At 49.7% G+C, this 23829-nt stretch overlaps 1 protein-coding gene across 2 annotated transcripts in view; it reads left to right on the forward strand.

Moving 5' to 3' along the window:
• The window catches only part of LOC135255860 (protein AF-9-like), a 53347-nt gene that overhangs the window by 17643 nt on the left and 11875 nt on the right, over nt 1-23829 (forward strand). For both annotated transcript variants that reach the window (XM_064337593.1, XM_064337592.1), the window contains exons 4-8: nt 10599-10681; nt 10900-11043; nt 12372-12410; nt 13366-13512; nt 17430-17987. In XM_064337593.1, coding sequence (XP_064193663.1) covers nt 10599-10681; nt 10900-11043; nt 12372-12410; nt 13366-13512; nt 17430-17987 — 971 coding nt within the window. The remainder of the gene's footprint in view (nt 1-10598; nt 10682-10899; nt 11044-12371; nt 12411-13365; nt 13513-17429; nt 17988-23829) is intronic.

Consider the following 23829-nt stretch of genomic DNA (forward strand, 5'->3'; position numbering starts at 1 on the left):
TTGAACGCATATTTTTTAAAGCAAAAGCAGCCCTCCATCAACAGTACAAAGCAAATCTTGCAGGCGGGCGAACGGTATTCATTCAGAGTCCGTCAGAGCTCTCAGCAGCAGTGTGTGTAGTAAACACCATTCAGGCCTGTCTCTGTGTGTAAACACTCAGTGTAGTTTCACTTCAGACGCTCAGGGCGTCGGGCTGCGTGTCGCGAGGAGAGAGGTGTGCGTGTGAGCTTCTCCTCGGGGGTGTGATGTGGGCGTGTCCCGCCCGCTCGCACCCTGCTCAGTTTGGGCCAGTTGTGTGCGCGTTACTGACCGGGGGGGTGGGGGTCGGGGGGGGGGTGTTGTCCCGCGGCGAGGGGCTCATTGGAAAGGAGTTTGTCTTTTCGAGGGGGCCCTTTGAAAGTGATCGGGCGTCTGGACTCGTCCTAATTGAAACGTCTCGCCGGGACCCGCGGGGGCCCTCAAACGGAAGCGCCCCCCCCATCCCCCCCCCGGTCCCTGGTCAGTGTCGGCGGGGGCCCCACGCGAGCCACACAAAGAGCCGGCGGGGGCCGCAGAAAAGGGTCGTTTTCCGGCGAATTAGACGCGGGTCCGCGGGCCTGAATGGAGCTTCCGGAAAAACGGGGGGGTGACGAAGGCACGCTCTCTTAACAAGAGAACAAAACAGAGGGGGTGAGGGGAGGGGAGACAGAGAGAGACAGGGGAGAGGGGAGGGAGAGAGAGTCGGAGAGATGGGGAGAGAGAGAAAGAGGAGGGAGGAGAGAGACTGTGTGAGAGAGAGACGGAGGGAGAGAGGGAGAGGGGGGAGAGGGAGAGAGAGAGTCAGAGAGAGAGAGTGAGTGAGAGAGAGAGAGTTGGAGAGAGTGAGTGAGAGAGAGAGTTGGACAGAGATGGAGAGAGAGAGGGAGGGAGGGAGGGAGAGAGAGAGAGAAATAGAGAGCGAGCGACGGCCGATTCTCAGGCTGCTGAGGAGGGGGCTGGGCTGGTCCACTGTGTCGCGTCTCGGACCTTTTCAACTGTCCCCCCCTTTTTCAGCTTTTGGGGAGGGAGGGAGGGAGGGTGGTGTCGGGATCCCTGTCTGTGTCGGTCTCTAAGTACAGACACCTTTCATGGCCCTTCTGCCCCCCACCCCACCCCAGGAGAGTAGTCAAAGAAGTGGGGGAATTTTCTGGTAATTGCTTTACGACGAGCTGGAAATTGCACCTGAATTGAATAGGGGTGGAGGGGAGGAGGGGTGGAGGGGGGTGGAGGGGGGAGGGGTGGAAGGGAGGAGGGGAGGATGGGTGGAGGGGAGGATGAGTCTGGCTTTGCTGGTTTTAAGAACAGCGGAAAGGAGACATGCAGGCGACCTGGTGAAGGAGTGGAGGCTTGCAGGAGCTCTTTCTCTTTCTCTCTCTTCCTCTCTTTCTATCTCTCTGTCTTTCTCTTTGGCTCTTCCTCTCTCTTTTTGTCTTTTCCTCACTGTCTCTTTCCAGCTCTCTCTCTCCCTCTCTCTCTCTCCCCCTTTCTCCATCTCTTTCTGTCTCACCAGGTTTTTCAGAGGAGTGGAGGGTAGTGGGGGGCAGGGGTGGGGGGGTGGGGGGGTGAGGTTTATGATCTTTGGGCAAGTTTCCTCTCATCTTCCCCCCTGTTTTCTCTCCTTATCTTTCTTCTCCTCCCCATCTGCTCTGCAGAGTTAGGCCAGCCGCATGGCAGCCAGTAGTGCCACCTTGCACTGGGTGCCTTTCTTGGTTACCCTCAGATCATATATAATAATGCAAAACGTACAGTTTTCTTCATGATAAAGTGATTTTAAAACTGCTGCTTCTTATTTAACTCCACGGATTACAGATACTCAGCCCCTGTCCTGGAGGGCCGCAGGGTCTGCTGGTTGTCATTGTTACCGTGCACTTCGATAAATTCATTAGCCCTTTAAGGTGTGACATCACAAATACGTGATTAGAACATTCTTAACGGAACATTCTAGTGCTGATGTCACAGTCACTGCTGGTAATTGAAAGCAGTGGAGTTCTAGAACACAGACTTACAATAATGGGAAGAAAAAAAAACATTCCAAAAACACCTACTCTTCAAAAGGGCTTTTGAAGGAGTTTATTACTCGATTCACTCCCCCTCTGTGAGTCCCTTTGGTCTGAACTGTTTTGATATTTACTGGGTGAAAATGAAGACCAGCACACCCCCTGGCTCTCCTGTATCACAGCTGGGGCTTCCAGCCAGCCTGGAGTTATCTTATCTTCATAGGAGCCTGGGCATTCTGGCATTAATTCCAGCTGCACTCCTAATTCCATTGAGCTGTTTGTGAGATGTGATTTGGATTTGACGTCCCTTTGGCAGTTACCGCTGCTGTGGCTGCCTTGAGGCTGTCAGTGTTGTCTTCCACATCACCGTATTTTGTGTACCCATGCACAGATTGATAACACACGTTTTTACGAAGTTAAATAGCTTTATGATCATTACGCCTGGATTCTGTCTTACTGCAGAACAGACTGAAGGATGTATTTATGCCAGCTGCTGTCTAGACAAATTAGTATTAATGTTTGAATTATAATCTTGCACAAGCAATGTTTAAAAAGGTCTATAACTGCTCCAACTGGAATGCAATGCAGTTTGGCATACAAAATGTATTTGTGTGTGCTTTTCCGCTGTCAGAATAGTGTGTCACACACAGGCACTTTAGCTGCCCCTAACTCTAGGAATGAACCCGTTTTATTATCCTTTTATATTTTACTGCCCTTTTATTGTCTGTACAGCTCATTGCTGCTTCTGTGTGAAATGTTGCTGTGCAGATAAAATACGATTTGGTTTGACGCACTCTACCTTTCTGCTAGAATTAATTTATTATAATTAGGAACTGATTCATTTCCTCAGCCCGCCCTCCCGGCGGTGGGTTATGTGTTATGGCGGCTGCACGCGGTGTTCAGTAGTGTAGCGGTGAGGCAGGCGTCATTAACGCGTCTCCTGTACCTGGGGTTAATTGTGCTAATCTCACGTTTTTGCTTAGCTCAGCAGTTCTGCGCGGCTGCCCTGGACGGTTTCCTCATCCCCAGTCTGAACGAGCGACACAGTGAAACCTGCGCTGGTCGGGCTCTGCAGGTTAACTGTGCGTGGCGGCTGTGTCCCTGACACCCTTGCAGAGCGCTTCGCTGTGTCTTTAACACATCCTGTCGTAAAAAGCCCCGCTTTACGTTCACGGTGGCCGATACCCGCTTAACCACTGAGCAGAAGCGCCCAGAGTAAAACCAGCTATTACTGATAAATCAAGCGCTACTTTTCGGCTGCTGGGATATCGGAATGACACACAGAATAAAGTTATTAGTCCGTTTAAAATATTTATGCGCCAATAAAAGTGAAAGGAAAAAAAAACTGATTGACAGTGTTCAGACTTCCAGTAAGCACCTTCAGGACTGATGGTATTTAACTTTTTGGTAATTAAGTCAAACTCCTTTTTGTCCCTCTCTTGGTCAGTATAAATATTAATGTTGCGTGGCGGTTTATATGCAGGTCAGAAGCCGGACCGCGCCATTCTTACGCGCGGGAGAGATGAACGCTCTCACAGACGGCACAGTGTGTTTGCGTCTCTGAGGCCAGTTCCTTACCTCTCAGTAAGAACTTTGCACAGGTAAAGACTTTGGGCAGGTTGTCTGAGATCCTCTTAGTGAAATGGCCTTCCCTGTTTTTACCTGCTGAGTGTTGGAAAGGCATGGGACTACTACTGATTTCAGGGGATCATCTGGATGTTTGTGGCTGTTTTCCAAAAAGGAGAGTTAATGACAGATTGGAAGGGGGGTGGGGGTTACGTTTGTGTCTTGTATGCGTTAAAATCTCTCTCTCCCTTGTCAGGGGGGTTTTCATTTTCCAGAAAGACGAAGTGCTGAATAGTGTTATCGCTCAGGTATGCTGGCGTCGGTGCGAGGCGCAGCGCAGAGCCAAGTTTGGGGTGATTTTTAAGCTCGGAAACGGGGGCCGTTTGATTGATGTGTGGACCCGGTCTGCGCTCAGGAATAAATGATCTCATATCCACAAAGTCCGACCGAGCGGTGCTGGCATCGGCGTCAGAAGAGTTTGGAGATTCTTGCAAACGACTGGCATTTAGTGGAATTTGCCTGATGCGCACAAGGGTTCTTACAGCACATTACTTCCTTTGTTTTAAAGGTCAGTCTAATTTTTATTTTATTTTATTTTATTTTTTGCTTGAGGTTATAACAGTGTTAGATGTGTGGGGGGGGGGGGGCTTTTAAGCCACAGATGTGATGCTTTTTCCCCTCAGCAGGCCGGGACGCAGGCAGCTGGTCATGTTTTTCTTTTTTCCGTGATATTCCGTGATTGCGGAATTCTCCTCAGAGAAGTGAGTGTCACACCGTGGAAAAGGTTGATCGCTGACGTCAGGATAAAGCTCTTTCTCAATGTTTGGGCTGGAACGTCGGTCTTCACTCCTCCCCTGTTTGGAGCGCTCCAGGCTCAGGCTGCAGGTTTAACTCAGTCGGAGGCTGCAGCTGCAGTTTAACTCCAGTCCTGGAGGACCGTAGTGGCTGCAGGTTTAACTCCAGTCCTGGAGGGCAGCAGTGTCTGCAGGTTTAACTCCAGTCCTGGAGGGTTGCAGTGTCTGCAGGTTTAACTCCAGTCCTGGAGGGCCGCAGTGTCTGCAGGTTTAACTCCAGTCCTGGAGGGCTGCAGTGTCTGCAGGTTTAACTCCAGTCCTGGAGGGCAGCAGTGTCCGCAGGTTTAACTCCAGTCCTGGAGGGCCGCAGTGTCTGCAACCATCTGCAATGGGACCATGCTACCTCCTGCTTGATCATTACAGTAATAATTTCATGCCCAGCAAAACTGGTCCTTCTGTTTGGCAGATTCCCTCAAAAATTTTACTTGAAAGGCTAGGATTCAGTCAGCATTTGTTAGCTACTTTATTTATCAGAACTTTTTTTTTTTTACACAAATGGCTTAAAATTAACTCCCCAAATCTGAGTTCGTGAAGGCGGGGTGTAATCCTTGCGTTTATTTGTGCTTTTGTATGTAGTTTTGGCTTTGAGGCTTTGGGTAGTTTTTCCAAATCTATGGGACAGAGAACGGGCGCTCGCTGTCAGTAATGACATGGCACTCTGGCTGTACTATCAATAATTAATGGGCCCACATTGTGGAGCGGTCCTGGAGATGGGCTTGGAACCCAAGGCTAATTCACAGGACAGGGCTGCCGTTGTGTCCTCCAGCCAAGGTACTCATGCCTTCACTCTTCAGTGAATGGCTTCTGACATTTTTATACATCTATAAAACTTTATCGTTTTTTTTTTTTTTTGTGTGAATTTTTCTCATTTTATTTTTGTTGCTTATTTTATTTGGAAGAATATATACATAATATGTACAGAACATATGTGAAGGGCTTTCGAAGTAATTAAACTCTTATAATGATATTCCACTCCGAGATTAGGGAAGAGGGTGGGTGCGTTCTGGGTGGGGTTTTAGAGATGGTGGACACGCCCGCACAACTGGCAGCCATTAGCAAAAGGCAACGCAAACGCCCTCTGTGCTGTGGTGGGACACTCCACCCCACCCCCCCCACCCCACCCCCACTGCCCTGCACCCCCATCTCTGTTCCTGCACCCCTCCACCTGTGCTTCATGCTGCTCTTTACTCTGTGTGTGTGTGTGTGTGCATATGTGTGTGTGTGTGCGTGCATGTGTGGGAGAAAAGATTCCAGCCTCTAACACTAGAAGGATACAAACCCAGCTGAGAGTCAGTGTACAGTGTTTAGCGTTTGTTTGGGTGAGCAGAGTACAGTAACGACTCTGCTCTTAAAGTTACGGAAACCTAGTGCCTTTTTTGAGATCTCTCCCCTACCCATGAGCATACACTCACCACCCAAACAAACATGCACACACACACACACACACACGCAAATCTGCGCACGCACACACAAGCACAAGCACACACGCAGCCATACACACACACACACACACACACACACACAGACACACACACAAATCTACATACACACACACATATGCACACGTACACACACAGGCAGCCGCACACGTACACACACACACACACACACACAAGCGCAAGCACACACACACATACACTCACACACACGCAGCCATACACATGCACACACACACACACACGCAAATCTGCACATGCACACACACACAAACGCAAGTACGCATACACGCACACACAAACGCAAGCACACACACACACACGCACAGCCACACACACACATACACTCACACACACACAGCCATACACATGCACACACACACGCAAATCTGCACATGCACACACACACAAACACAAGCACACACACAGCCATACACACACGCACACACAAACGCAAGCACACACACACACACACACTGTCACCTGTTCCTTAGTTTGCTCACCTGCTCTGTTAGTCAGAGGGAGGGGCCGGCCCTCGTCTCTCAGGGTCTCTGGGGGCTGGTGCTCGTGGGAGACCTGGGGGGTTTGGGGAGGGTGTTGTTTACATCCACAGCCTGGTGGCGGTGGTCCTACAGGGGCATCACGGGCGGCCGCTGAGATTGCCCGTTGCTAGGCGAGGACTGGCTCCTCGGGGGGGTTTTCCTGTGTTTTTTATTAAATGAGAACTCTCGCAGGCACAGACGGTAATGCCCAGCTTTGAGCTCATTTATGTGCTGTTTTATGTAAAAAATAAAAACAATGTCTAATTTAACGTCAGGTATGAGAGCTGCACTAGTCTGTATGCACATACACCTGTTTGCTCCCCCGCAATATAATAAGATGACCCTACGGTCGTGCGTTAAAGGTCTGTACAGGGGTGAAGGAGCTAAATCTGTGAGTCACACAGTCCCGTCCGGGTTCGAGCCCTTGGGCAGTTGGAGCCAGCTGCTACCTTTGGGCTCCACTGCAGCAGAAATCCTGCCCTTTGCTAGAGAAGCGCAGCCCTCTCTCCACTGTCTCTGTGAACACTGCTCCAGCGCAGTCCTCTCTCCACTGTCTCTGTGAACACTGCTCCAGCGCAGTCCTCTCTTCACTGTCTCTGTGAACACTGCTCCAGCGCAGTCCTCTCTCCACTGTCTCTGTGAACACTGCTCCAGCGCAGTCCTCTCTCCACTGTCTCTGTGAACACTGCTCCAGCGCAGTCCTCTCTCCACTGTCTCTGTGAACACTGCTCCAGCGCAGTCCTCTCTCCACTGTCTCTGTGAACACTGCTCCAGCGCAGTCCTCTCTCCACTGTCTCTGTGAACACTGCTCCAGCGCAGTCCTCTCTCACTGTCTCTGTGAACACTGCTCCAGCGCAGTCCTCTCTCCACTGTCTCTGTGAACACTGCTCCAGCGCAGTCCTCTCTTCACTGTCTCTGTGAACACTGCTCCAGCGCAGTCCTCTCTTCACTGTCTCTGTGAACACTGCTCCAGCGCAGTCCTCTCTTCACTGTCTCTGTGAACACTGCTCCAGCGCAGTCCTCTCTCCACTGTCTCTGTGAACACTGGTCCAGCGCAGCTGTTTGCTGCTGAAGACCCAGAAACAGCCTGGCACTGTGGGGGGAAATGAGTTTAGCTTGTTATTGTTTATTTACTTAAAATGCAGAAGAGGGGGGCCCCATTCTGTGTATTAAATTAGCGTTGCGTTTTAATCAGGGGTTTGGAACAAGTCCGGCCCTCGAGTTTGAACCTCGCACAGCACAGTGTCCTGGCAGGGCTGGGAGGGGTACTGTCCCAAGTTTGAACCTCGCACAGCACAGTGTCCTGCCAGGGCTAGAGTAGGTGTACTGTCCTGAGTTTGAACCGAACGCAGCTCTGTTCAGCTTCAGGAGAAAGCAATGGTGGAAAGGCCAAACGTGTCGCACCCGTGATTGTTGTATGATTGTTGTGTGATTGTTATGTGATTGTTGTGTGATTGTTATGTGATTGTTGTGATTGATTGTTGTGTGATTGTTGTGTGATTGTTGTGTGATTGTTATGTGATTGTTATGTGATTGTTGTGATTGATTGTTGTGTGATTGTTATGTGATTGTTGTGTGATTGTTATGTGATTGTTATGTGATTGTTGTGATTGATTGTTGTGTGATTGTTGTGTGATTGTTATGTGATTGTTATGTGATTGTTGTGATTGATTGTTGTGATTGATTGTTGTGTGATTGTTATGTGATTGTTATGTGATTGTTGTGATTGATTGTTGTGTGATTGTTATGTGATTGTTGTGTGATTGTTATGTGATTGTTGTGATTGATTGTTGTGTGAGATTGTTGTGTGATTGTTATGTGATTGTTGTGATTGATTGTTGTGATTGATTGTTGTGATTGATTGTTGTGTGATTGTTATGTGATTGTTATGTGATTGTTGTGATTGATTGTTGTGTGATTGTTATGTGATTGTTGTGTGATTGTTATGTGATTGTTGTGATTGATTGTTGTGTGATTGTTATGTGATTGTTGTGATTGATTGTTATGTGATTGTTATGTGATTGTTGTGATTGATTGTTATGTGATTGTTATGTGATTGTTATGTGATTGTTATGTGATTGTTGTGTGATTGTTATGATTGTTGTTTGATTGCCGTGTGATTGCCGTCTCTGCGTTGTCCAGAATGGGAGTGCACTTTGAACCCACTTAGTAAAAAGCGGGGCGAGGTGCTGTTTCTGTCCCGGTTCTGTCTGTAGTCGCTGGTCGGGGTCCCGGTACGGTTCACCGGGCCCGTTGCGCCCCGTTTTTTTTTCGGATTCTGGTGTGCGGTGAGCTTCTCAGGGGGGGGTCCGGTCTCGCCTCAGTTAGAATGACGTCTTCCTGGCGGTGAATGGAAGCATTTAGTTTCACCTGACTGAGCTCAACCCTGCAATTAATCCTGACCCACAATATTTACGTAGCGTTGTCGGTCTGAGCCGCTATTACCCTGACAACCGCATAAGCCCCGCCCCCCCCCCCACCGCTGCAGCTGCCTGTCATCTAATGGGGAGGGGCTTAAACAGTGATCCCTTGCCTTGACTTGTTTGAACCCTGAGAACAAGCACAGCTGAAATTAGTACCTGCAGTCGTGCTGAAGATAGAAAGCGAGAGTCTCTTTTTTTCCACAGGAAAGTGGCTCCTTGTGAAGTTAAAGATTAAACGTATTAGTCATAATTTTTGTAGGAGACATTTCTGTAAAATGCCAAAGAGTTAAGGGAAAACCATCAAATGGTAAATGGACTGCATTTATATTACGCTTTTATCCAAAGCGCTTTACAATTGATGCCTCTCACCCACCCATTCACACACACACTCACACACCTCATCAAAGTCAGGAATATGCTAGAACACTCCGGTATCAGAGTTGACAGGTATCTGCTAGAACTCTCCGGTCTCAAAGTTGACAGGTATCTGCCAGAACACTCACCTTTTGAAAAGCAAGTCTGTGTTTGAGGCAGATTTACAGAGTCACATCCTTTTCTTTGCATCCCCAGACCGTGTGAATGGGTTAAACTGAGGAGAGTCCTTGTCTATGCTGTGTTCAGATATAAATCGATGCTTCCGCATATTTAACGTAGGGTTTAACAGTAGTTTTTTTTTTTTTACTGCAGTCAAACTATCAAGAATAATTAGTTGCTTATTATTCTGAATACTGAACTTGCACATGGTCTTTACAAAGGTCTCTGAATTGCCTGCCATACAAATAGATTATGAATTTTTATTTTATTTTTATTTTTTTAACTGCCACATTAACTCTGGAGTGGGGAAAAATTCATTGCGTGCGATATTGTCACGTCTTGAAATATGAAGGCACAGACCCCTCAGGCCAGCCTGATTTATGATGTCGCTGAAAGGTGTGTTTTTCACCGTCATTATTCACACACGTTCACGTCCATTTCTGAACACTGGAAGTGTCTCTCCACAGTTTGTTCGTTTTAAATTTATGTCTCTGTCCAAAAAATGCAGAAAAACAGGTTTTGGGGGTAATGAGATCCCTCGAGATGATGACTTTTTTTATTTTTATGGACGTCTCTGTAGTCGTTAAGAGTCTGTGTGCCGTACAACCACCGCCAGAGAGACTCTCCAACACGCATCTCCATCTACTGCCAGCAGTGCTGTGTACTGGTTAGAGAACTGGCCTTATAACTGGGTTTAAAACAACGTGGAATTGCTTCCGTAAATATCCAGCTGTATAAATTTGATTCGGTGGTTTAGAAAAGGAAAAACACACAGCAGTAGACGTTACTCTGGATGAGGTCATCTGCTTAGTGTCTGAATGTAAGCGCAGGTTTAGTGTCTGAATGTAAACGTGTCTGTAGTCTGGATAACGATGCTGATGTGGCTAACCCTAATGCTAATCCTGGTGCTAACTCTGATGCTAACCCTGGGTGCTAACTCTGGTACTAACCACAGTGCTAACCCCGGTGCAAACTCTGGTCCTAACCCTGATGCTAACTTCAGTGCTAACTCTGATGCTAATCTTGGTGCTAACTTCAGTGCTAACTCTGATGCTAATCTTGGTGCTAAGCCTGGTGCTAACTCTGATGCTAATCTTGGTGCTAACCCTAGTGCTAACTCTGATGCTAACTTCAGTGCTAACCCTAGTACTAACTCTGGTGCTAACTCCGATGCTAACACCGGTGCTAACCCCGATGGTAATCCTGTTCCCTTCCCCCTCGTTTGCAGTGTGCAAGGATCCGCCTTACAAAGTGGAGGAGTCGGGGTACGCGGGCTTTATCTTGCCGATCGAAGTGTACTTCAGAAACAAGGTACTGGAGCCGCCGCGGCTAATGGCCTGACATGCACTCTGGTGAGCGGTACCGTCCCTGTGAGCTTAGCCGCTGAGAGATGTTAGATGTGTGCTAGTAGATAAGTCAGCGATTGGACCGCTCCCTTGGGCCTCAGCAGGAGGGAGTGGACCTGATTGGTCAGATTTCCCAACCTTTTAAGAGTCTTGTTGCCCAGCGACTTGTGTGCTTCCGCCCAGGAAGAGCCGAAGAAGGTGCGGTTCGACTACGACCTGTTCCTGCACCTGGACGGGCACCCGCCCGTCAACCACCTGCGCTGCGAGAAGCTCACCTTCAACAAGCCCACCGAGGAGTTTGGCCGCAAGCTGCTGAAGGCTGGCGGGGTGAGTGTGTGTGTGTGTGTGTGTGTGTGTGTGTGTGTGTGTGTGTGTGTGTGTGTGTGTGTGTGTGTGTGTGTGTGTGTGTGTGTGTGAGTGAGGTGTGTGTGTGTGTGTGTGTGTGTGTGTGAGTGTGAGTGTGTGTGAGTGTGAGTGTGTGTGTGTGTGAGTGTGTGAGTGTGTGAGTGTGTGAGTGTGTGAGTGTGTGTGTGTGTGTGTGTGTGTGTGTGTGTGTGCGCGCTGGCGAGAGGCTCAGAACGGTCACGGTTGCCCACGGCGACCTAGCGTAGTTCGTCCGAAGGAGTGTGCTCTCCCGTCCTTTGGCTTCCGTTCCCTTGAGCTTCCCGCCAGTGGAGACGGAACGCCCCGCGCGCGGGTCACCTGACTCAGGGCCCGTTCAGCGCCAGGGAGCCGCTACATTACCACGCGTTTCTGCCTGTTAGCAGACGCTCCTAATTCAGAGCGACTTAAACGCCTTTTTAACAGACTTATCAGTAATTATCTCATTCACCGTAAAATGCTCAGTGTTAAATAAACTCTGTGAACTCTGTTCTCAAGGGATCAATCTCTTGGTCCGGTGTCCTTTTCTAACTGTTATCAGTAATACAAATTATGCTATATTTATAGTTATGGATTTTGTCAGCCAAACTTCCATGTAATTTGATGTTATTATATTTTATTGAACCTAACACTTTTGGTAGTTAAAAAAAAAAAAAAGTATTTTTCATGTAAATGGTAAATATCATACTTGCCATAGCCTGCATTCAAACACACCTGTATTATTGGATTGCTGCAAATGGTTAAATTCTTTTGGACCGTGTTATGGGTGGATGTGTAAATTTGGCATGAGAAGCTGATTTGAGGCGGAGCCGGTGTGGGTCGGTCCACCGGGCGAATGAGAAGGAGGGAAACCGTGCGCTGATTCTGAGGTGAAGTTTCCCAAAGCGTCTGTCAGGCTGCAGAGAACCTGGCTGCAATTTCCCTGATTGTTTTGGCAGCCGGTGAAAGCTCTTCAGCTCTTAAAATAGATCTGGTTACGAGTGAGTGTGTGTGTGTGCGTGTGCATGTGTGTGTGTGAGAGAGTGTGTGTGTGTGTGTGTGTGAGAGAGAGTGTGTGTGTGTGTGTGTGTGTGTGTGTGTGAGAGAGAGTGTGCGTGTGTGAGAGAGTGTGTGTGTGTGTGAGAGTGGGTTTGTGTGTGTGAGTGTGCGTGTGAGAATGAGTGTGCGTGCGTGCGTGCGTGCGTGCGTGCGTGTGTGTGTGTGTGTGTGTGCGTGTGAGACTGTGGAGGGAGTGTGTTTGTGCTCTAAATTCTTCTCTTCCTTGTCCTTGACAGTACAGAGATCCTCATAAAAGAAGCGCAGAAGACTGTAAAGTAAGGATTTAAATGCTCTTTAAAAGTTTATGTAGATCACTTAATTGGAAAAAGCTTTTAGTGGTATTTGTACTGCTGTTTTGCCATGCTAAAATGACTTTGTCTTTTGTTAGATTGTCTTATCACAGCAGGTCTCTTGACAGTTTTGCTTGTGAAACTGCAAAAAAAAAACCTTAGGGACGCACTTGTGTCCTGATTGGGACTAAAGCAGTGTAATTATTTACATTCTGTAAAGGAGGTCAGAGGTCACAGTTTCCAGCAGAATCTCGTGTCCTTGGCTGGCCTCTCACACAGCCTAGCTTCACTGATTTCAGCATAGCTCCCGTGAAGCACAACTGAGCACGCTCAGACGCTGCTGAAGAATTCCGTGTAAAGGTTCTTTGCACTCCTAAAGACCTTCTTTCATCATAATGCATTAAGGCCACACCCTGACCAAAAAATGTCTGGAGTGTTTGGATTATTTCGTTGTGCAGTGGCGTGTGCCGTACATACAGGAAGTAGAGCAGAAGGTGCTGGCTGTCGGTAGTGCACCTGTGATCCGTACCGGGTGGTGTTGTGGTCCGATGAGACCAGAATCATCGCTGTTTCGGTCATGCACAGGGGCGGTGGGCTTGGTGTGAGAAGAAGGACGCTTGTGTTGAAAAAGATGCCTGACCTGTGGTGAAATCGGGGGATGTTTGGATGTTTCGGGCTTGAATAGCTGTCACTTTGGGAAAAGATGTACAAGCGCATGCAAACAGCACAGTGATTTCTTCCCTGGAGCAAACCCTGTTTAAAGTGCATGGCGTTGTGAGGTGGTGGGTTAGGGTAATTACTCTGGACGCACTGGAGAGCTGGTCTTCAGTCTGCTATGTTTACCTGTCTCCAGGTTAGGGTTAGGGTTAGGGTTAGGGTAATTACTCTGGACGCACTGGAGAGCGACGGTCTTCAGTCTGCTGTGTTTACCTGTCTCCAGGTGATGGTGATGCAGGAAGGGGCGTCGTCCCTCTTCAGACAGCACCTGAGGCTGCCCTCCCTCCACAGCGGCTCCGTGACCCTCACCTTCTCCGACGCCAAGAGGGCCAGGCCCTCCCAGGGGTCAAAGGTCACTCCAGATGTCCAGGTACTGCTCCCGCTCCGGGCGTCGCCCTTCAGAGTCACCACCGCGTAAGCCGCGCGTCTGGCAAACCCGTAACGAGGTCGAGTGCACAGCGCCATCTCAGGTGTTTATATAATGTTCTTTGCCTTAAAGCTCAGAGTTAGGCTTTTCTTTTTTCTTCTTCAGCATTTGAAAAGACGAGCCTTGTGTTCCCGCCGCGTTACAGAACAGGAAAGGATGTGCAGCGGCGAGCGCGATGTGTAAACGTTTGAAATTGCTCCATTTTGGCTCATTTGGCTGCCATTTTGGCTCGTTTAGCCGCTGACACACAGGCACGGCTCCAACGGCTACAATGGCTTCCATTTTCCGTGTGCAGTCGGGTCATAATTTTAGAACCTGACCCTTTGCATGATTTTTTAATAAAGCAGTTTTCATGTTTCCTGTTTCCTGCATGAGATGGAAATGCCCAGCCTGCCAATGTAAACCGCCTGTGTGTATAAACTTAATCATGATGTGAATGTTCATTTGCTTTTTTTGAGGGCACATAAAATTGATTGTTATTTTTTTTATTTTATTTTTTGTTATTGTCTTGGAGCTGAACTGTACAGGTGTGAATCTTGTTGTCAGATTCTACTTTTGAAGGAAATGTGGAACCCTGTCATTGTACAATACTGCCCATGTTGGAACAGGATTTAAAAAACGAACTTGCGTTTGCAAAATGGCTCCACGTGGTCCAGTAAGACTACTGTTGTGCCACCTCTTCTTACTTTTCTTTTGTAAAAGTAAAATGGGGATCAGTTTTGTTTCTGAAGGATTTCGTCCTTTGGAAATCATTTGGAGCGTGGCTCGATTTTGATTGGATCGTTGCCGAAGGTAGTGCTCGTTATTTGTCCGCTGTGACAGCTCACTTCTAGACGAATTTGGGTCAGAAAAATAGCCCGACTGTTCAGTGCTGTGTATACAGTGGTCACCCACCTGATAGTTCAGCATGTGGGATGTGATTACCCCAGTAAAACGGAAAGAGTTCTTCCGGTCCTTTTTCCCCAAACGGGCAAGTGTGACGTCTTAGATCTTGGCACGCTGGGTACTTTGCAACAAAGGGTACTTTCTTTTGAGAAAGGAGTGGACAGAAAAGACTAATTAAACACAGAGTAGAGGTGTTTACAACTTCAGGCGCACTCAGTTAAAGGTCAGCTGCTGCACAGTTGTCCTTCTGAAAACGCGTCAGAGGTTTACTGTATAATCACCGCTCCACATGTTTGACTTGAGGCGCGGTGCGTGTGAAACCTCAGCCGATGTTTATAAATAAAGCCAATGGATGGGGTTTTAGCTGGATGCAGAAAGTGATCACCAAGTGAATGTCCTCAAAAAGAGCTTCATGACGAGTATGAAGATGATGGCCAGGCCAGGTGTTGTACTGTAAATGAGAATTTGTTCTCAATCACTTTTACCTGATTAAGTAAAGGTTAAATAAGATGATTAATATTGTTACTATCGCTTGCCATCAAGGTTGTTTTGCGTCCCTGTAACGGTGTGTGTGTGTGTGTGTGTGTGAGGCTAACACGAGATACATCTCCGTACGGGTGTGTTTGAAAGCGTGTTAAGTCAGACTAACACCTTCCAGATCTCTGTTGGAGTGTTGAGGAGAAGGAGCTGAGGCTACAGAAAGGCTTCTGTGGGAACCTGGAACCTTCTGGAACCTTCTACTCCATGTGTGACAGTTATAAGTGCGGTCGATGTCCTGAACTGCAGTAATGAGATTTTCGGAGGAGTAGAGTCTGCCCCCCACCCTCGCCCTCCCCTCCCGCCTAGAGACGGGACCTGCGTGTAACTGTAGATGGCGATGGGCAACGTTCCACATAAATGTGTTTTGAAATATGTATTTGCGCGTTTAAAAAAAAGAAAGTTTATTTAATGTCGTATCAGGCTTCTGCATAGCCAGCTAAACGACCATGTTGTGACTAGCCCTTAAACCACACTCTCATGCTGAGTGACACTGCGGGTATGGATGGAGACTGTTCTCTCCATACTCACTGTGTGTGACCGCCCTCTGAGGTTTCCCTTAGCACACTGGCACCTCTTATCCAGGCCTGTTCTGGGCCATACTGGTCCTCCCCACCTACAAGTTTTACACTTCATACAGCCGTTCCATTGTGACTTATGAAGTCACGATTACCTCATCAATATGCTTGACTGACTGAGCGCCTCCAGTTCTGTCCGTTGAGCGGATGCAGCCAAGCTTTGTCATTATGAATCGCAAACGATTATCAGTTGAAGCGATCGCCCATACAGCCGAAGTTTCAAAAAACACATATAAAGTTTGTTTATTTACGAAAACATGAAACGTGGTTCATTTACTGTCGTAATTCAATTTTTTGTCTGTAGACTGTATCTGTAGACGATTCATTTAAGATGCTGCTTATTGTCAGGTGTCATATTGCGCTTGCTGCTGTATGTTTTATATTCGGCTGTATAAACCTTTCAAATTTGCCACATTTGATGGTGATTGTTTTTGGAAGCCAGTCTTGGTGAAATTGAAAAGCATCCAGACAAACAGGCAAATGAGTCATATTGCACTTCTTAACGATCACACAATCCTTACACAAAAAAAAATGATTGCGCCAAATTTTAAGAAAGCCTCATAGGATATCGGGCCAAATTGAGGTGATTTGTCACGGGACGACCCACTTGGGATGTGTAACACTACTTTTTTTCATTTAGTCAGCGGGAGCTGAAAGTGAGGAGGGGCGGGGGGGGGGGCTGGTTTTTGTGAGAGAGAAGCGGCTTTAAGCCGGGGGGGTCGGAGGTCGGGACGGGAGGACAGAGTAAAGTTTTTAGGGGTAGTAAAAGCTGCCCCAGTGTCTAGACTGCCTAACGGCTTTACTGCACGGGCTGTCCGGGGGGGGTTGGGCAGGGGGGCGGGGCTGAGTGGGGGCTGATTGGACTTGTCCGGTCAGGGGACCGAGCGCTCTCGTCCATCTGGACGTTGCCCACGGCAACCAATCGATCGCACATGTGCTGCATCCCCCCCCCGACCCCACACACCACCCTCCCCCCCTCCGAGAGAAGTCAAAACATTCTCCACGCCTCCGCCTGCCAAAGTCTGAGCTCAAGTGTTCTTTATTTTCCCCTCACTTTTTACTGCTTTTTTCCACCCCCCCCCCCCTTTTTCCCCATGTATCTCTGAATGAGACGGAGAGTCCCTTAGCGACTGCCACTCAGCCGCCGTTAGCCTCTGCGAGCGCAGTCGCTCCGGGACGTCCCGCTGTGAGCCTGCATGCGGGCGAACGGGCGACTCGCTGTCCTAAACCTGGGATACCCCCCCCCCCCCACCCCCGTCTGTTTCCTCTCTCGGCTGCACACCTGAGGGGCAGGGGGTAAAACCTGAGCCGGGAAACCTATAAAAATAAATAAATATTTATTTATTTATTTTTTTAATGAGTTTGATTTATGCCTGTTACGTATTTTCACATCCATTTTTGTACATATTTTACAGATGAGACTGTGCAAGAGATTCACATTAAAGTACCTTTCCACGGCTCTGTCTGCATCTTGCTGACAGATATATATAACCCTTCTGCAAAACTCTGCAGCAGAACTGTTATACGCAAAGATTTACTGGAAATTTTTTTGTGCCCGTTCAAAAACGAAAGACAGAGTGCCTCCTGTGGTTGAGGAGGGAACTGCAGCAGCAGTGTGAGCTGCCCGGTCCTGCAGGCCCAGGAGCTGCACGGCTGAGTTGCGGACTTCAGGGTGAAAATAAATGGGCGTAAGAGCAGGGATCTCAGACTCCGTCCTAGAAGACGGTGTCGACTGATTTTTTTGTGTCTAAAGGCTTAAACTGACCTTTTGAAAGCAAAACACAAGACCTGCTGACACAGCAGGTCTCTAGGACTGGAGTTAAACCTGCAGACCCTGCGTTGCTTTGCCTCTCTCTGCAGGAGGGGTCCAGGAGCACGCTCAGCTCCAGCAGCGGCGGCAACGGCGGCGGCGTCTCCACGGCGAAGCTCGCGGCGGAGCACCGCGAACGACCCCCCAGAGACGCCCGAGAGCCCAAGAGTGCCTTCAGAGCCCCGCCCAGGGAGCCCCAGAGACCGCCCAAAGACCCGTCCCGCCAGCCCAAAGAGAGCCAGCCGCAGCGGGACGCCTGGCCCAAGACCGGCTTCAAGGAGCCCAAGGCCGTGACCCGGGAGGGCCGCCCGGAGGCGCCGCCGCAGGCCAACGCCAAGGCTGGCGCCAAGAGGCCTGCCGCCGACGCCGCCCACCATCACCCCGCCAAGCAGAGCAGGAAGGAGCCCTCGGACTCGTTGCCGCGGCAACACCACTCGGACGCGCGGCTCCTGAAGGAGAGGAGGCGGGCCCGTCCGGCCGAGCGTAAGGAGGCGGGCGGGGGCGACCTGGCGGAGAGGAGCAGGACGGTCCCCTCCCTGCCCCCGTTCCAGGACCTGGTGGACCCCAACGACTCCGACACAGACGACAACGCTTCCCCCAAGTACGAGGTGAGAGCGGTTGTTTGTAACGTGTAGATGATCTTTAATCTGTATCGAATCTTGTCGTACTACAGTTCCCATCAGGCATTTCACCAACGTCTCAAAGGTTTCACGGACAATAGCTGGGATTCCGTCAACATTTGTCCTTAACTTTGACTTAATTAAAAGCAAGAAAAAGTTTTTTTCTACAGCGATTTGGCCTGTTGTTGGTCTATTTTGGTCATGGTGAGAACTGGTATTCCCGCCCCCCCCCCCCCCACAATCTCTTTCTCTCTGTCATAATTGTGCTCACACACCTCCCCACTAGGCCTAGTGCTTTATGGGGGGGGGGGGTAACAGCTGCTTTATTGTAGTAGGAAGGGGAGGTTCAGTGGAGCACAATTATGACATCATCTTCCATTATTATGACATCATAATCGTCTGCCTATTAGCATATTGGACACAGCGGCCATAGAGCTGCAGGACTTCCTGGGATTGCATTCAGGTTTTACTGACTGCCTTCCGTACAGGAAGCCCGTAAAACTTCAAAGGGGTGTCTGTCCCGCCCCCTCCCTCGACTGCTTCCTGTTACCGTGGTCTGAGAGAGGCTGAGAGGTGATGAGGGTATCCTTTAGTGCTGTGTGTGTTTGACTGGCAACTGACTTCTCCATCGACACAAATTCAGCTTGACCTGTTCGGCCTTAGAGTAGGTTATTTTAGTCTTATAGGCCAGGGGACTTTCAACCTTTTCTGATCATGGGACCCCCCTACCCAGGCTCAAAGGCATCCAGGGGGACCGCTATCATGAGTTGAAAAGGGTTCTATTTTTTAAAAAAGGAAATATTTTCCAAAATCAATGCATATCAGGTCTGGCCAGGGACCCCCTACAGCACCTTCAAGGACCCCCTGATGGATCCCGATGTCATGGATGGAAAAAGCCTCAGCCTACGGAGATGTGTCCTTTGAGATGAAACAAAAATATCTCTTCGCATTGATTCTTGTAGCTCGAGCAGATTTAGCTGGTCCGCTCGTACCGTCCCGTATCTTCATTTATGGAAAGCAGGGATCTCAAAACTCCAGTCCTGGAGGGCCGCAGCGTCTGCAGGTTTAACTCCAGTCCTGGAGACCCAGAGTACCTTCAGGTTTAACTCCAGTCCTGGAGACCCAGAGTACCTTCAGGTTCAACTCCAGTCCTGGAGACCCAGAGTATCTGCAGGTTTAACTCCAGTCCTGGAGACCCAGAGTACCTTCAGGTTCAACTCCAGTCCTGGAGACCCAGAGTACCTTCAGGTTTAACTCCAGTCCTGGAGGGCCGCAGCGTCTGCAGGTTTAACTCCAGTCCTGGAGACCCAGAGTATCTGCAGGTTTAACTCCAGTCCTGGAGACCCAGAGTGTCTGCAGGTTTAACTCCAGTCCTGGAGACCCAGAGTGTCTGCAGGTTTAACTCCAGTCCTGGAGACCCAGAGTGTGTGCAGGTTTAACTCCAGTCCTGGAGACCCAGAGTACCTTCAGGTTTAACTCCAGTCCTGGAGACCCAGAGTACCTTCAGGTTTAACTCCAGTCCTGGAGACCCAGAGTACCTTCAGGTTTAACTCCAGTCCTGGAGACCCAGAGTACCTTCAGGTTTAACTCCAGTCCTGGAGACCCAGAGTATCTGCAGGTTTAACTCCAGTCCTGGAGACCCAGAGTGCCTTCAGGTTTTTGTGGTTTCCTGTCAAGCGGCTGCTGGTGTAGCCCGTGAAAGCGCGGTGGGCGATCGCCTTAGCCTTTAGCCTTTAGCCTTTAGCGTTTCCAGTGGTGTAAATTACACATACGAAGGTGTTGAAACTCACCGAGAAGCAGAAGGGCTGCGGTTTGAGACCCCCCCCCCCCCCCCCGGTGCTGGGTTTGGAACGCACCCCTCCCCCCGGCCCCCCCCTGGCGGAAACGTGCGTGGCGCTGCCGTGGGCGACGGACGCCCTTTGGCGGGTGATTTACGCGGCGTGAAGTCGGAAATGCCGCGGGTTCCGTGTCGGGACGTTAAAAGAGCACGGGGCTCCCTCCGAAAAGCACCGGGGGGGGCCTGCCCCCCCCGCTCCCTCTGACTTCAGAAACCTCACACAAAGGCAGCCGCCCGCTCTTTTATTGGGGCTGGGGGGGGGTAGAGAAAGCAGGAGGGGGGCAGATTTATGGTTTTAGGGCTCAGGACCAGGGCGGTATAAAGAGGCCAGCGAATGCCTGAGGATTCCCCTTTAATCTCCCGCCGTCGGGGAGGTGGGGAGAGAGACACCCTCCTCGCCTCACACACACCTCACACACACACCTCACACACACCTCACACACACCTCACACAGGCTACACACAGGCTACACACACACCTCACACACAGGCTACACACACACCTCACACACACCTCACACACACCTCACACAGGCTACACACACACCTCACACACAGGCTACACACACACCTCACACAGGCTACACACACTCCGCACACAGGCTACACACAGGCTACACACACACCTCACACAGGCTACACACACACCTCACACAGGCTACACACACGCCGCACACACACCTCACACAGGCTACACACAGGCTACACACACACCGCACACACGCCTCACCCACCTCACACAGGCAACACACACGTCTCACACACACCCCGCACACATCTCACACAGGCTACACACACACCTCACACACACCTCACGCACAGGCCGGCCGTGTTCACCCGTCTGCTCTCACAGGCTCTCTCAGCTCGACCGGCGCAGGCTCCCCAAGGTGCACCATGGGTAATGGCTGTGAGCTGTGTGCTCAGTGCTTTGTGATCTGTGTTTAGTGATCAGTGCCCTGTGCTCTGTGCTTAGTTCCCTGTGCTCTGTGTTCAGTGTTCAGTGCTGAGTGGTGATCTGTGGATGCTCCAGTGTTGGCCTCAGTGCAGTGCTTCAGCTGCTCTCAGTTTGTTTTCAGCAGTAACTCTCTGCAGTGGGAGCAGACTGAGGCAGCGCTGGCTCAGATGGTTTCGTTACTGGTGGAGCTTTTAAGCTCTTAAGAACAGGACCCAGGATGGCTTAGTGAGTGAAAAACTGAGTGTATTAACATGTAGAGTTTTGTTCTGCTCTTTTCTGTTTTATTTGGAACATTTGTTGCTAACCTTAGAGACGCTCACATTTCTGCCCTCCATGTATGGTGTGTGCAGGTTTTTTCCCCCGACCAGTGACCCCCAGCCCCCCCACACACACAGACATCCCAACCTGGGGTTTGACCCTAAAACCTACCGCACACAAGCCCATACCCAGCTCCCTTCCCATAATTCCCAGATGCCAGGCCCAGCCAGCAGGCCCGCTGCACGCAACTAGGACTTGACCTTTGACCCTTGACCCCTCAGCCTTACGAGCACAAGCCCAGCTCCCTCCCACAGACTCTCAGGCAGCCCAGCCTTCCTGCATCGTGGGGGAGTGAGTGTTACCTGGGCGGTCAGGTATGCCCCCCCCCCCCCCCAGGGCTAACGCGTGTGGGACCCCAGCGTGGGGTCTCTCCGGAGAGACATATGGAATCCTAATCACTTCAGAAATCAGGGGTGCCGACTCTGTGCTGGGGGGGGATGCAGGGTCGACACTTTTGACACCTCAGGTTTTTGGCTGCACCCCCCAACCCCCATCCCACCCCCCCCCCCTCCTCAGCTCAGTTTGAGGTTGTGTCTGTTCCCGTAAAGAGCCACCCCCCTACACCCCCCTCCCCCCGTCTGTAAATTGAATAGAGCAGCCTGGTGGGGCCCGGCCACTCCTGAAGCCTGTTTATTGGGCCCTAAAAATGACTGCCCCCCCCCCCCCCCCCCTTCAGTCAGGGGAGACAAGGGCCGTAAATCACTGCAGCACTCTGAGATTTACTGCCGTCTGAATGGGGCTGCGGCAGCCCGACAGCCAATCACGCGCCGGAGATACGGACGACAACCAATCACGCGGCAGAGACACGGGTGGCAACCTATCAGAATCTGCACTGTTCCTTTTGGCTGCCACCATCATAGGAAGAAGAGGCCTTTAGTTTCTCTTGGTCCTGTTTTTTTGTTAGCGCTGACAAGAACACAATGTGGTTTTAGTTCGTTTTAATGAACCCGATAACTGCATTAAAACAAGCGCAGTGTGTTGTCAGTCGCTGGGGAGCGGGACCTTGCACTAGGAGGTTGCAGGGTTCAGTCTCCTGAGGGGCTTTGTACTCTGATCGGAGTATTAAGCCTGAAGTGCTTTTCCAGCTGCATAAATATATAATATGTAAAAATATATATATATAAATATGTATATATAGCCTATATATGCATATGCGAGTCTTACTGGATTAGAGCATCTGCTAAGCAAATAAAACCTAAAATTAAAATCCGTGTTTGCCACTGTGAGAAACCCCTCAGATGCACCAAACGGCGTGTCGAGGTCACCAACTGCAAGAAACCCCTCCGCAAACCAAACAGCGGAAGTATCTGAGTGGCGAAGGAACGCGTGTAGTCTTACCCGGTGCTACTGGGACGGGATTCATTTCATGTTATATATGTTATGTTATAGCTTTATGTTATTTCAGTCATCTGTTAGCTGAATAATTACTTCGGTTTGGAAAGCGGAAACGGAATGCAGTGGATCCAGTGCCACTTAAGAGTGAAATGTGTCCGGATAAACCATATAACGTCAGCTTAAATCACAGTCTGTGACAGGGAGGGTTACTGCATGTAACACTCCATTCATTTTCCTCGTAGAGAAATTCTCCTCTGATCCGGAAATCCATATATGGGCAGAGGTTTTTGCTCTGCGTTACTTTGCTTTGTGGAGGTGGGGGTCGGGGGGGGGGGGCACCCCCATTGTGCGTTCGGTGTCAGCTCTTTGTCCAGACAGACAAATGGACGGTAAACAGCCTTGAGGAGAACTTAAGACCGGTGACCATGTGCATTCTCTCCTGCACCCTTTAAAACCGTTAGGTCTGCATGTGTGCCTCCTCGTCTAAGGCTTCCCTTAGAAGCATGGAATATAGTCGCACTGTGTGCGTGTCTTTGTGTGTGTGTGTGTGTTGTCTGTGTGTGGTGTGTGCGTTGTGTGTGTGTGCATGCTTGCGTGTGTGTGTGAGTGTGTGCATGCGTGCATGTGTGTCTGTGTGTGTATGCGTGCGTGTGAGAGAGAATGTGTGTGTGTCTGTGTGCGTGCGTGCGTGCGTGGCGCGTGTGTGTGTGTGTATGAGTGTGAGTGTGTATATATGTTTCATTTATGTGTGGGCAGCGATGAGAAAAAAGGTTCCACAGGTCTCTGCTTTTCACGCTGAAGTTTCAGTCTTAGAGCCTCAGTCATAAGCACACACACATCAGCCAGCAGCATGTCTGTAGAAGTCACCCTGTCGCTTTGTTTGAGTAGACAGCCTGAATACAGTCCTTTTCATATACAGTTCCCTGGCAGATTGCATGTTTTTTAAGGTTTTGGTTCTAAACTGAAAAGGTCATAAACAAGCCTGTCCTTTATTAAATTAACTTTCATGCTGCAGAATTTATAATGTATTTTAGTTTTTATTTATTTTTATTCTTAATAAAAGGGAACTGAAACAGAGCAGCATTCCGTGCCAGAATTCCGCAGAATTCCGGCTGCATCCCTCTGCCGGATCATCTGGGAGGAATGCAAACAAATTAATTGGGATTACCGTAAAAGAGTCCGTTCAGATTTCCTACCCCGGCCCCCGCCAGCAGGGATTAGCTTTTAATAGCCGTTTGTTGGGGACGGCTTTCTCTTTTCTTTTTTTTACCCTTTGGAATTTTACCCCCCGCCTGCGATGCGGCAGTTAAATGCCCCACAGAGCTGCCCCACGCGGGGGCAGTGAGCGGCTCCACAGCGAGGTTTTGTGGGGAGGCGTCTGAGTTT

The sequence above is a fragment of the Anguilla rostrata genome, chromosome 5 (genome assembly GCF_018555375.3).
Source record: "Anguilla rostrata isolate EN2019 chromosome 5, ASM1855537v3, whole genome shotgun sequence".
Lineage (NCBI taxonomy): Eukaryota > Metazoa > Chordata > Actinopteri > Anguilliformes > Anguillidae > Anguilla > Anguilla rostrata.